The sequence below is a fragment of the Puntigrus tetrazona genome, chromosome 2, assembly GCF_018831695.1.
Source record: "Puntigrus tetrazona isolate hp1 chromosome 2, ASM1883169v1, whole genome shotgun sequence".
NCBI classification, from domain to species: Eukaryota; Metazoa; Chordata; class Actinopteri; order Cypriniformes; family Cyprinidae; genus Puntigrus; species Puntigrus tetrazona.
The window spans coordinates 19195135-19210072 of NC_056700.1; the positions used below are offsets into that span (position 1 = coordinate 19195135).

Consider the following 14938-nt stretch of genomic DNA (forward strand, 5'->3'; position numbering starts at 1 on the left):
CATGTTTAAAAATTAAATGTATGTTTGTGTGCGTAGAAATAATTCATCTGTCCGAGACCCATGTTTGGGTGCTTCAGCAGCAACACACAGCTCATCCCTCAGTTGCTCTCAAAGGCTATTGAATGGTTGACTCCAGGCATCAGGTCCAAACCAGTGGCAGTGATCCAGTGATTAATATGGAGCTGGTAGGCTGTGATTAGTGACTCTGACAGCCCATGCATCTTGGCTGTGACCACCCCTCCCACTTTCTGTCCCTCTCTTTTTCGGCGTAACCTTTCTCTCTCTGCTACTCTTTCTCAGCAGGAAGCATTCCCTACAATTTATAGTCCATCAGGGCTGCTCTATCTCCAGCTTGCTTCCATGAAAGAGAGAGGGAGAGAGAGAGAGAGAGGTGCTAATGGAGCCTTGCTCTTATCTCAGCCCGGGAGAGGGATGATGTGGAGGGTGAAGACGAAAGATGAGCGCGAGAGAAAGGCGGATGGTGCCACGGCTTGCTGCAACTTTGCCGATATGAACGTTTGAATGGAAAAAGCCCTCCAGATGCTGCGGGGGCGGCTCATCGAGCCTCATCTTGGCTCGTGCGCCGAAACGCACGCTTTCAGTCATTCACTCACGGGCTCTCGCGGACCGATGAGCTCATTCACGCACGCGCTCTCCCGTTACCCCCCACCGATAAAGTTTTGTAACCGCACTTCCACGCTTATCAGTTTTGGACCTCGTGGCTTCGGTATCAGTGTAACGCAGGCATTGGGAGTTCACACCTGTAATCTGTTTCAGAGCCGATCTTTTAGACTGAGGGAATCCCTATGTAAATAGCGCTCTGTTTACACGGTGTGTCCAAGCATTTCCCTTTGAAATTACCTCTGTGAAGCGGCCAGGCTGTTTTGGCAATGTAGTCAAAATAGCGAGCGGCCCTTCGTAATTTTCTCTAACCCCCTCCTCCTCGTCGTTTTCTTCCGTCATGCCCGTCTCCGCGCGGCCCCGCGGCTGTGTGACTAACACAGACAGAGTCTTTTTAAATCAAAATCAAAATAAACTCTCCTCAGAGGAGGGCGAGTGGCCTTTGCCTGTCTGTTTTTATTAGTTAGGCGAAAAATGAAAGCGAGCTTCACTGTGCTTTCCTGCGTGCGCAGGCTGCGGAGAGATTCCGCCGCTTTATTCACGCTGCGTATCGAGGAAGATGTCATGAAGTGTGAGGTTATCTAATCCCGTCGCAGCGCGTGGACACACGTCTCTGCATGCTAATGAACTCTGCTATAAGAGCAATAAAAAAGATATTAAATTGTATAAAAGAAACGCTCAAGGGGAGAAAAGAAGCCGGCATGGCAGATATCACATCCGCTGATGGTTCAACTTTTTTGTACATCTGATATGCGAGTTCTGTGTTCTCTTCAGCCTACTCGGTTGGGATGCTTTGGTAAAAGCACAGATTCACAAAAAATTATAATTTATTAATTTTAAAGAATGTTTACATTCAATATTAATGATTATAGAATTTACGTTTAGAATATATATATATATATATATAATATATATATATAAATTATTATTTTTTTTTTCTTTGTGTCTAACAGCAAAGAGGAAAGAGCAACTAGCTTGAAGTTAAAGTGATTTTAAAAGCTAGTAAATTTTGTTACTCATCTAAAAATCAATTTCTCGCTTTTTCGAAAAAATAAATAAATAATTTGCTGTCAGACAAAATAAATATTAATGTATAATAATAATAATAATAATAATAATAATAATAATAATTTGTTAACACATCCCTACCTGAAAGAAATGTGACTGGAAACTACATACATCTTTCACATCCAGCACTGCCCTTGTCCAGTGGTACATTTTGGGTCGTGCTGCATAAGATCGAGCTGTCAGACTCAAGTTGAAAATATCCTTTCCTCCTTTTCTCACAGGAAGAGGCCTGTGATTTTGTGATGTTGCTGTGAGGCCAGGTGAGAGAACCTCCATGAAATAGAGGCCTGGGTGAATGTTACTGCTCTCCTCTCCTTTTCCTTTCATGTGCTTCTCAGCTGCCCAGGTGGAGCTCTCCTTCACCCCTGCCCGTCCTCAGTGGCCCTGCTGTCGGCTGACGAAGCTTCAGGACTTGATTGAGCTCTGCTGCAACAGAGGCTGCTCTCTGTTGTCTGTGTTTTAGAGTAATCTCTGTGTGCTTTTTGGAGGGAAAAAGAAAAAAGTAAATATTTGGAGAGTGGACTAAAATGACTGTTTGATAAATCCAAAATAAACCCTCAGCCTTGTAAATTGATAACGCGTTTACATTTATTTATTCATTTAGCATTTATTATTTGTTTCACGCTTTTATTCACAGTGGCTTATAGTTGAGGAAAAAAACAATCCACATAAAGAGTGGGGCTGTGCGTTATATATATGGACATATTTGATTAGCGATAAATCTCCTCCATCACCTGTTTTCAAAAGAAGTGGCAGTTAACACACAGAGCCGCGTGATCACTGACAAATAAAGAGGCAAATAAACAAAAGAAGTGCTCATCATACAAAGGTTCAGGAACTGTTCAGATCAGTACAAAACAAGGGATTAAAGAAAGAGATATAGCTGTCACTGTATATCGTTCATTAGCTGGAAAAAATGTTCTAGAAGTGATTCCACTGATATCGTTTTGCTGTACCTTTACAGTTAAAGTTGTGTTGTGGACTCTGCCATTAACATTATTAATATTGAAAACAGTTTTAGAACTGCATCTTTATAGTTATAATGCTTGGTGTAAACAGGCCTTAAGCCTTTTGGACCAATGTAGAAATGTTTATATGTTTATCAACTAACAGCCAAACAGCTTTTTTTATAGACCTACCAGCACCGGCCATTTAAAAATCCTAATTCAAACCAGCTTTCCATAAATCATCAGCTTTTGTGTATAATAAGCATGCATACTACCCACAGTGCCAAGAGAGTGTTCTTGTTTTGAAGTCTTTTACCGTATAGACAGACATTTAGGGAATGAGTTGCTTTAAAGTGCTCTCGTAGTTCTCAGTGTTACGGTCTCAGTGAGGGGCTCTTTGCGAGTGATTTATTGGTCTAAAGTGCTCCTTCCTGATTCCATCCCCGTTCTTTTAACTCAACTCATCTTCTTCTGTGCTGCACTCTGGCTTTGTTGTTTTGCTCGGCTCCTTCCCTCTATCTCTCTCACTCCTTTTAACTCCTTTACTGGCTTCCATCCATCCTCACAATATTTTTCTGAAATCCCTTTTTTCCCCCTCTTCTTCGTTGCCAGTCTCTCCAACTCTATCACTCTGTGTGTGTGTGTGTGTGTGTGTGTGTGTGTGTGTGTGTGTGTGTGTGCGCGCCTGCCTCTCACTACTGATTTGATTTGGTTGCGTGACGGTGTGTTTTGAAGCCCCTCAGGGCCGGCAGTTTTGGGTCGGGAGTCTGTGTGGGTTTGATTCCTCTCACAATCGTGTCCAGAGTCACTCTCCCTTAAGCAGACAAACCAGATTAGAGTCGGCTTCCCTTTTCTGCCAACGCTGTAAACTGACAGTGAATTATCCTGGTTAGTTTACACGCAGAACAGTCTTACTGGATTCCAGGAGCCGGGATGTATTTTGTTTAGACAAGTTCTCAACGCCGTGGCATAATCCCATCTACAATGCAGATGAAGTGTGCGGAGAGAAGAGGAGTGTTAGAGGGAAAGCGGGCATGACTGGGCATGAGGCGAGAGGATAACTCCGGACAGCTGCTCTTAGGATTAACGCCACACTTTGAACTGACACTGGGATGAGATGTCACGTATCTGTGGGCTTCAGCTCGCAGACCACTCTGCTGAAAAGACAAGCTTAAACCAGCGCTAGTCCAGGTCGGTTTGTGCTAGAAAATCTGTTCTTCATAAAAAGAGGGTTAATGGGGTTAATAAAAGCTTAAGTGAGGAAAACCCTGACATTCAGACTGAAAAAATATTTCCTATTTTTCTTTTCATTTTTTTATTTTATAACATTTTTTATTATTATTGTTTTATTTTTTTTATTTTATTAATTTTTTTATTAAATAAGCCCTATAAAAACTCATTCAAATATTGGGTAAGAAACCAAACCAGTTTTATTAAAAACAGAAAAACTAAGAAAAAAACAACCAAAAACTAAAACTTCAACCTCTATTGAATGCCATTTGGCTGATAGCTGAACTATTCTTTTAATCAGCTTACATTTGTTTTAATGACAGAAAAATGGTTAAATCGGCAAAAAAATTGCATATAATAAAATTTTCTGTGATTTTTGTATTGGTTTTATTAGTTTAATCAACAGCGATTTACACAGTGGTCTTACTAAAAGAGTCACATATAGTTTTCATATAGAGTTCTCATTTAGAATTAATAAATGAAATGTGTTACTAAATAGTTTTAGGTTTGTTATTCATAATTCTCATTATTATTTCACTTTCATGCCACCTCTAAAAATATGAAAAGTCTGTGTATTGTTTTCATTTTATTTTTAAAATATGTTTTTACATTTTTATCATAATATAATATTCTCAACTTTTAGCAATGGAATTGCATTTCTTTCTTTCTTTCTTTCAAACATTTCTTGCTCAAAAGTAGTAAAAATCATTAACTGGAACCGGATTTGTTACATTAATGATGATTACCGTTCCTAGTTAGTAAGTCTCCAGGGTACACTAGCATCCCAAGCAGAAAATCAGCATCCAGAACACAACATATGCTCTTCTTCTTAGCTGTGTGCAACTAACAAACACGCTCACACGAAAACACAGGCAGTGCGAACATAAAACACACGGCCATGACTGAAAACAATCTCATCTTTATTATCTTCCCTTCTGTCGTTTACCATGTGCTATTAAGCAAACAAAAAGCTATGCGTTGTGAAATGTGCGATGTTTACATCTGCCCACATGCGTGATTCAGTAACATAAAACAAAGCTCTATTTTACAGCCTCCGTATTTGGCTGAGGCGTAATTTGTGTGGTTTTGTGCCATGTTTACATGTCCAGCATGCATCATTTGTCAGGAAAATGTCGAAAGCTGAGAGGCAGTAAATCTGTTCTTGTGTGAAAGAATCATGGCTTCAGGACACGGGCTAAACACCTGTCTAAGGGGTTTCTTTTTTTTCCCCACCTTCTCTCGTGAGCTGTTACGAAGCTGTCAAGCGGTACTGCCACTGTCAATGAGGACTGTAAAGAGGACCAGCGCCTCTCTCCTTCTCTCAGCTGAGAAAATCCCCCCTGTACGCCAGCCCTCTTGGAGGATGCAGAAGGAAATCCCTGCCATTTTCCCCACACCAGAAACCTCCCTCTGTGAGAGCTTAGCTCGGTTCCAATCCCACTAAGCAACAGCGTTTGTCTAACAGTGATGGCTCAGGCTTGAATTCAGATGGGATGTGTGGGAGACCTCAATGCGATCGAAAAACGTAGCTACTCAAGTGGCAGTTTTCTATTGGAATATATAATTTGTTGTGTTTTATGAGTCATGAGTACAGATGACACATTGGGAATGTGTTGATTGTTGATTATGGGGCAGATTCACTGTAAAATTGTATCAAAGGTTGTATCTTTGCTGGCAGGTGGTGCAAATTGCAAATAGCAAATAGCTTTGGATAAAAAATGTCTTGTGAATGAATAGATGTAACGCAAATGTAGATAACACCCCTTTTTATTTGAGCATATGCAGTCACACACACACACACATACACACACTACTTGAAGACAATTACATATAATTAAAACTCTATACAGACAAAAACAATATATTCTTAAATCACAATTACAGCATATAACACTATGAACACTTGTTTATGCATTTTTTTTAACTAATTGTAACTTTAGCTAGATTAGAGTATTTGTTAATTTATTCATTTTGTTTTTACTTGATGATCTTACAAGTGCTTATAAAGGTTTATAATTCAATAAAAAAATATTTATTAGATGACACAGTAAATTAAATGCTTAATTGGTGTTATATCAGTCTATTTTATTTTTAGAATTTTATTTGGAATGTAACAGTTCCAGTGCATATATTTGCAAAGAATGTCTTTGAGAAGTCTCTTACGGCTGTATATATTTGAAGACAAATAGATTAGATTTGTGAAATATTCTAAAAATGTCAAATAACTCTATGTCTATCTATTTCTTCTTCTGTCTTTTATTTCCTACTCAAAAAAAAAAACAAAAAAACATGAATCATTATCAAAAATAAATATAAAAAGCCAAAAGAACAGCAGCATTTGAAATGAATTTTCTGGCACTTTTCATTACTTGAACGCATTCTTGCTGAATAAAAGCATTTAATTCTTTCAAAAGAAATCTTACTGACCCCAGCCTCTTAAACTGTAATGTATAACTGTTTATAATTTATATGTTACATGCAGATAATATATAATACAACTTCCAAGCAAGAAACTTCAGATCTGTCTTTTACAGCTATTTTTCATCAGACAACTAAATTAATTGAATACAATAGTGAGTACCGTTTTCTCAAGGGTTCTAGAAAGTCTTTTTACCTTTACTCGGCTTCTTTTTCACCCCCAGAGTGTTACTTTCCCAACCTAATAGGAAGCTTTTCTGATAAAGGGTCTATTGACAGACACCAGTTAAAAGTGTTAGTTCCCATGGTGATTTTACAGATGCACGTTTAGGTTGGCATTGTATTCCACAGCCTTGAAGGATGCCTTTCAGGTAGACTGCTCCTCTCTATATAGTTCAGAGAATTTTTCTCTTTGTTTATCTTTTTCTTTCATGCCTTCAGATTCAAACAGTTTTTGTAGCTGTAGCTCACTAGTACCAGGGCGTTTAAGATGGTCAGCCAGTCAGTCTTTTAGGTCATCTGCGCATGTAGATGGGTTTTTAACATTAACTACTATTTATTTTTTGCAGCAGTGCTTTAAAGAGGATTAATTTTGGAGAGGGTTTTAGTGTGCTGTCAAAATGGTAAACTTTTTTTTTGAGAAGCTGCAGTTCTTTTACAGCCATCAAAACACAGTTCGTGCAACAAATACAACGCACCCAATTATAAACAAGAAAATTACAGACTACAAATTGCCTGCTGCGAGTAATATTATGCAAGATCCACAGGTCTTGCTTTTTATGAGAACCGTTATCGCAGTGTTTGCCAACCATTCTTACTTTTTTGACCTATTTCAACTCTTGAGCTGCGTCCAAAATCACATGCTGTCTAATAGGTGCTACATTTAATTTGAAACTTACTTCATGGCTGTTAAAAAAAGTATATGTTTATTATGAATATGCGTAGTATGAATAAAATCTGGTCAAACTACTGTACAGTCAACCATTTTTTCAACGTCACATGTCTTGAGGCCCATTCACACCAAGCACGATAACTATAAAGATGACTATGAAGATAACGGTATTAGCGCACTTGCGTATACCGCATTAAATTCTTGATTACCCTTGCGTATGCCACTTTAAATTCTCTGGTTCATGATAGCAGGATGGATTCTGATTCGCTGTGAATGTTTGTGTCATTCATCAGCTGAAAAAAATATATTTCTGAAAATTAATCGAGTGATATTATTTCTCTGTGCCTTTACCATTATCATTGTGGTGTGTACTCTGCTATTCTTTAATATTAAAAATTACTTGTATTAATTATATCTTTATCGTTAACTTTTTAGTCATCGTGCTAGGTGTGAACCTAACTCTAACCCTAACTGCAGCAGCTCATTTGCATTTAAAGAGACTCGCACTAAAAAAGCACATTTTAAATATTTAAAAATTATGAAATAATAAATGTCCTGTGGTGTATTTTGAGCTGAAACTTCACAGACATATTCTTGGGGCACCTGAGACTTACATTACAGATTGTAAAAAAGGGACAAAATAGGGCCCTTATAAACGGACAGTTCACCAATGATGTTTCAAACTGTTTGAGTTTCTTTCTATGGGACACAAAAGATGGTAGTTTGAGAGTTTTTTGATCTATACAATAAAAATCTGTGGTGTCCAAAGCAACACTGTCTTTCATTGTATAAGAACAAAAACAGCTGAAAAGCTCTTCAAGATTTCTTTTGTCGAAAGAAGGTCATACAAGTTTAAAAACGAATAAACAATGGCAAAAATTCAATCATTTTTGGATGAAATATGTAGATTTAGCACAGCCCCACTCGCTAGGGTAGATAAAAGGCATGGGTATGTGGGCACAGCAGATGCCCTGTTAAGTGCAGGGAGGGAGGCACGGAGCTATAGCCCCAGCATCAATTTTCATTTTCGTCTCCTCAAAAACGCCCAGAGATGCTGAGAGCCACTCAAGCGTCCAGATCTCCCACAGACAGAAGATGAACTAGCAGGCCCTTTTAATTTTAATCCGGAGAAGATGGAGAGTTGAGCCTTGCCCTCTCTCTTGCTCAGCCTCTGGCACCCGTGACAGTAAGAAGATCATTGTTCTCTTCTCTCCTTGCCTCCCTCTGAAGTTCTCCTAAAACCCTTCATCTCTCCACCTCAATCAGTTCTCTGTGTTTATAACAATGACTCGTAATTTAAGCGACTTCACACGGTGTGTAATCAAACCGACTCTTTTCGTAAGGGTTGATTGTGTCTCAAGTGGTATAGACACACACACACACATATAGCTGATAAACAATATGGCTAATGAAAAGACCATAAGGACCCGGATTCCGTGACAAGGAAACAAAGCCTCGTGAATGAATATGCCAGCTTTCTAATTACAGACAATTGACATTTGCGAGTCCTCTGGGGTATCGATGCCAGGCTGACAGTAGCAAATGCCAGCGCGGAGAACTCCTCCATTACAAAAGATATTCGCTTCAATGTTTGTCGAGAGTCTAATCAAACAAATTTATATTCATAGCTGGTGACCTAAGTAAGTTGATTCGCAGAATTTATGTACACACAAGGGAACGAGTCATTTATATTGCCGTGTTCGTAGAATCAAGGACATTTATAAACCTCTGCTGTCTTTCAGTCGTTTGTGTCAGGGATTATTAATGCGTATTATGGGGAAATTTAGCTGTAAATTATCCTGAATGTCTCCCACAGCGATGGTGGATTCAAGACACATCACCTGTGTGGATTGTCGTTTGCGTGAACGTTTGTTCATTGGCAGTTTTGGTTATGAAGATGTGCATGAGGGACATCAGTTATGAGAAAAGGCCTGAGAAGATTTTTTAAGTAATGCAAAGTGATGCAGAATGAAATGGATGGATTTGTTTTTAAAACTTCATGAAAAATTGCTTATATGTGAGAGCAAGACACCGCTTGTGCATTGCCTATTTACTTTTGAGTTACTACTGAGTTACTTTAGTAAAGCACATCTTTCACTTGATCTGTCACTTCATATTGTGGTGGAAGTGACTCTAAAACAGTCATATATTACTGGATTTTAAAATAAATGGATTTTAAAATATGTTTTTTTTTTTTAAATTATGTTAAAGCTAAATACATATAATCATCCTGATATACTAATCAGGTGCTCAAAAAAAACATTATTTTTTTGAAACAATAATGCTTTTTCATTTGGAAAGTTTAAAAAATGTTTGTTAAAAATTTTAAATATCGTTGTAGACGTATAATCAGTTAATTGCATGTATGCGATATATATATATATATATATATATATATATATATATATGTGTGTGTGTTATTTACCTTTTACTTTTGAAAAACGTTTTTACACCTCACGTTTTTAGATTGCTTGATTGCACATAAACAGATTGCTTTAATTGCATGTCAGTATCAGGGAAAAATAGAAACTACAGCCACGTTCATTCCATTTATCTACAGTGCTGTATATTGGATATGCATTTTTTGCATCAATTGCATGTATATACAATGTTTTTTCTTTAGAAAATGTATTTGTAGCAACAACATTGAATTAGTGAGAAAAGCTAGCATCCCCACTGAGACGAACACATGCATCTTTTAGTGTGAACAAGGCTTAGGGCGCAATCCAAATCAGACATTCCTTTCAGACTTGTCTATTTTTGGCCTTGTGATCATGTAGAGTTGACAGGAAATACTGTAATGTGGAGAAGTGAGGCATGATTGGCAAATGACACGGGCCGGTCTCAAACTTGTCACCTCTAGCGTCTTGCAGAATGTGCTGCACACTGCCAGGCAACAGCTATGACATTTTAACCACAGAAAATTGCAGGAGGACTTGCTGCCACAGCCATTTTTACAATATATCGCTTTTCATGGAGACGTACAGGTTAGCCAAAGCAGCTAAAACCACCACAGAGCGTACAAGGCATTAAAACCCATTCGACTTGACCACCTTTATAGAGGTCACCGTGAAAATTCACCATTCTGTTCCCTCCGCAATACCCAACACCCTTTTACGATGCTTTCCAGATGTCCAACACTGACGCCACACGGTCCTAACGATCTGTTCATTCATTAATTAACTCAAGCAGTCCTCAATATGCAAACATTTTTTAATGTCTACGCTATAAAATAGCGTGATAAAACGCTAATTTAGTCAACTGGGCCCCCTATATGAGAAATCTCAAAAGACCTGCAAATCTGACTACTTGCCTGGAAAAAAAGCTACGATTATGACCTCATTAATAAGCATTAAAGACGAGCGATGTAAGCGTGAGATGTGTGTCTCTGTGGACGTGTGGGATGCGGCTTAGCTGAGCTTAATGTATTTGAAAATTACCCTTCGGCCCCTACCAGAATACTCCTTCCTGCTAGTATTGAATTATGCTAAGTCATTGTGGCTAATTACTGCCTTCCTGGTTTCTGTACTTTTTTTCTCAATACGGAGTGCTATGTACTGGTCATCTGCACAGTGCAAGGGATGTTAATTAACAATGTTCTGCTAATATCCTCATTGGCTCTATCAGATGATGCTAGCCAGCCTGGGGTTGATCTTTGACTCTCTTGACTTTGATTGAGTTGAAGTCTTTGGATTTTGTCTCAAGACAACGACCATTATAGATCGTGTTTACCAGCCATTTGGCTAATGGCTTCTTTATCCTCTAGCGTAGCGGAGGCTTGTTATGAACAGGATGCTCTTGTTGAAAAGAGTGAATGAGCCTTAAGAAGACTTGCTTTTCTGCTAAGGTCCATTAGCAGGCCTTAACTGGAATTTTTGTTGTTTACACCATGTACACAAAAACAGTACATGCTAAATGGACACTGTAATGCATGCCGCGATGTGTATTCCTGAGTATCGCTGGTCTCCTCTCTCACTTTTTAGTCATTTATTGCTGGTGTCTGGCTTCGGCACTTCCTTTTTCCTCTGGGTCCTGCTCGCTTGTTTCGATTATTGTTTAATTCCAATGTTATGAGCTGAATGTAATGTTACGGTGTCAACCGGTCAGAAATTAATAGCTTGTTGCGTGACACTGGGAGAGCGGTAAAATTCACCATCAATTCAGCAGGCTGTCCCCAAGTTTAATTACCGTTGGAATGCTGACCGGGATTTTCATTATAGCAGGTTGAAGAAGGGTCAAAGTAGATTTGCAAACGTTCACTTCCCTCCCCCGGCAACATTTTATCAGGTGCTTGAAATGCTGGAATAATTATATATCAAGCTGAATAAATAATTGATTCTATAATAGCCCCTTTCTTGTCCTCTTGTGAGACCCGACCTGAATTTTCTACCTCCCTCGCTCTGGGCTCACCTGCTTTAATTCAATTCGGTTTATTGGGATGGTGCTCACAGGCAGATAGGTGAACCGACTGCAGGGTGATGCTAGGAAATGTAAAAGTTCTTACATTATATATATACATAAATTGATTTATCAAATTTACATGATATGTGTGTATATTGTGTATATTTATTATACAAACATACAGAGGCATGTATATATTTAAGAAAAAATGTTGTTTATATGTTAAATATATTTATGTATGATATAAAATATTAGAATATGAATATATAAATGTATATACACACACACGTAAATATATGCTGTGTGTGTGTATTTATAAATAATAAATATACACTGTATGTAAACAAACTTATTTTAGATGCGATTAATCACGATTAATTATCGAAGGAGCTGTAATGAATCCAAAAATGCATGTATTTAAGAAAAATGTCATTTATATATATTATATTATATATATATATATATATATATATATATATATATATATATATATATATATATATATATATATATAATTGTATTATTGTATTTACAAATATAAATATATACATGTAAACAGATGTACATATTTTTAAATATATATTGTATGTGTGTGTATTGTATATACTTAATAAATATAAACTAAACATACATATATGTAAAAAATATTTATTTTTGATTCATTGAAATGCAATTAGTTGTTTGACAACACAGTTATTATATCTAATTTTGCTTATTTATGCTATTTTTACATATGAAACATTGTTATTTATTTGTTAATTTACTTGCGTTGCATTTGCTATGGTTTCCTTTTTGCATAATTGCTGCTTTTTAACTTATGTGGGGCACTTTGAGTGAGTAAAGCATAAATTTTACTGCTGTTGCTACAAATTATTACTATATTATTTTTTTAAAGTATTTAGAAGGTTTTAATGACCAAAAAGTTTCACTAAAACTGTAAAAGCATCCATCTGGCCACACGACTGTCAGTAGTTGCATTTCTTAATGGTAAATGCGAGGTGAATTTTAGTGTGCGTATGCCTTTATATCTTGTGTTTTGTTGGCTGTGTGTGAGGCAGAGCTTTCTAGTGCAGGGAAGCGGATGCAAGAGAAAAGTCCACATTGAATTAGCTTCCATCACGGAGCTCTAATGCTGTATAATGGCTGCAGACATCTCATGGGTAATAGCTCAGGGATTACGGAGAAGGCATATTGCTCTTAGTGACACCACTAACCTTATTAGAGAGAGAGGGAGTGAGAACGAGAGAGTTCGATGTGAATTTGCAGTGACTAGAGCCTGAAGAGATGTATTATTATAATAGAAAGTACCTGATCCAAATTACAGTTATTTACTGTATCTTGTATACATGATGACAGCCACATGTTTTTCTCAGTCTGTGACATTTCACTCATGAAACGCTAGAATAAATATTTACCTAATGAATCAGGCTTTTATTAGTACATTGAGGTGCCTTGCAGCTGCCGTAGCCTTAATGAAATCCTTTTTGCATACATTTTATTCATTTACAGTAGAATGGGAATATTAGACTGCAGTGTATCTGACCTCTTAGTCCATACATCTGCAGCACACATTTATTTACCTCTATTGAGCTTGAGGTAGGTGTCTTTGTATGGATAACACAGCTAGATAGTAAAATCGACTATTTTTCCGCGTCTGTTCAAATAGCCACTTTCAAGGGAGAAAACAAGCTCCGATGTTTGCAGTGGTCGTAATTTTTTTTTTTTTTTTTTTAAGTGGGGTTTCTTTTGAAATTCATTGGCACATATAGCACATAGTCCATGTAAGCGCGTCTCAGTTAAGTACAGAGTGAGGGGAAGAGATAAATGGCACAAACTCATTGAAAGCAAGATTGTAGTCTTTGAAAATGACATTGGCAGCTGGTTTAATCGTCTGGCCATCTGAATGGGACGATTGTTCCCTGCCTGGGATTACTTATGGGTTATGAGGACACTACAAGGTTTTCAGGAAGACTTTTTTCTCCGACTTGGCTGTGTAGAATGTCGTCCACAAGTGTGAAACAGTTTAATTTACTTCTTTGTTAATTGCTTTGGTGGATCGCGAACTGAGCCACGCGAGGGGTTACTGAATAGCCAGTACTAATCTAAAACTCCATTAACTCATGCCGGGGGAGGATTTCTGATTACACAAGGGACAAAACAAGTAAAGTAAACTTTTTTTTATTTTCTGTTAATGTATTGCTTTTCATCAGCCACTGCTTTTTTTGTTTTTCCAACACTTCCACCGTATACCGGAAATTATAAAAAAATATTTTTCATTCTCTAAGGATCGAGTGCTGATTTGCAAAAGGTGTTCTGGGTAACTGTTAAATTAAAAGAGCCCAGCCCTAAGCCCTCATTCAGTGTGAGAAGCTGATGATCCTGTAGTTAAAAAAAAAGAAACCTTGAAACCGTTAAGACGAAACCAAAAAGAAACACAAAAATAAATATATCAGATTAAATAGACTTCACTTTTGGAATGAGGCAAAATACAAAACAGTTTTTTTCTTCAGGTGCTGATTAAAAATAATCTTCATTAGTGTTTTGTTTAAAATCGTGGTTTTTAATTAACCTTATAAATCCCTATAGTTCTTTTACCTTATCAGACATGGCATTATTGAGGGTTTGGTGAGGCAATAGCGTGTAGATTTTTGCAAGAATTGTAAACACTGCTTAGGTACAAGCTGTTTAATGCACAAAGACTCTTGCAGGGATGTTTTCCTGGGTAGAAGATTGCATTTGTGTCATCCATTGATTAGCATCTTGTTTTGGTATCTCTTGTTATACAGCCACGGAAAAAAATAAAAAATGAACGCAGGGAACAACAGAGCACGCCAGGACCAGATAAATGAGGGTGTTTCCCTGGATACGTGTTGTAGGAGACAGGGATGCTGCCAAATGGGAAATTGGGCATACAGCTCATGCTTATTGGACTTGTATTGATCGCCATTATTAGCCATTCTTTGCATGAAAACTCTAAAAACTCTAACTGTTTTTATTCTTATTTAGGAGATGTTTGCTGAAAACTTGACTTCTAGTTCAGAATTTTAAATCTCTTTTTCTCTTTCTTTTCTCTCTCCTTTGTAGTGAATAAGCACAAACCATGGATCGAGACATCCTACCATGGTGTCATCACCGAAAACATGGACACGGTACTGCTTGACCCTCCTCTGGTCGCATTGGACAAAGACGCTCCTGTCCCTTATGCAGGTATATAACTTTACTAACTTATTACACATTGCTCTGGAATACTCAATTGTGATTGGTCAGTCGTGGTATTCAGACATATGAGGCCATTGTCCCTGAAAACCAGAGCCTTGCACTGTGCTTGTTTTATGTCTCTCGTGTCCATTTTTCTTTCTCA

At 37.6% G+C, this 14938-nt stretch overlaps 1 protein-coding gene across 1 annotated transcript in view; it reads left to right on the top strand.

Moving 5' to 3' along the window:
* The window catches only part of clstn2a (calsyntenin 2a), a 1097509-nt gene that overhangs the window by 983757 nt on the left and 98814 nt on the right, over positions 1 to 14938 (top strand). Inside the window, exon 2 of the mRNA XM_043263119.1 lies at positions 14662 to 14784. Within this exon, the coding sequence (XP_043119054.1) occupies positions 14662 to 14784 (123 nt within the window). The remainder of the gene's footprint in view (positions 1 to 14661; positions 14785 to 14938) is intronic.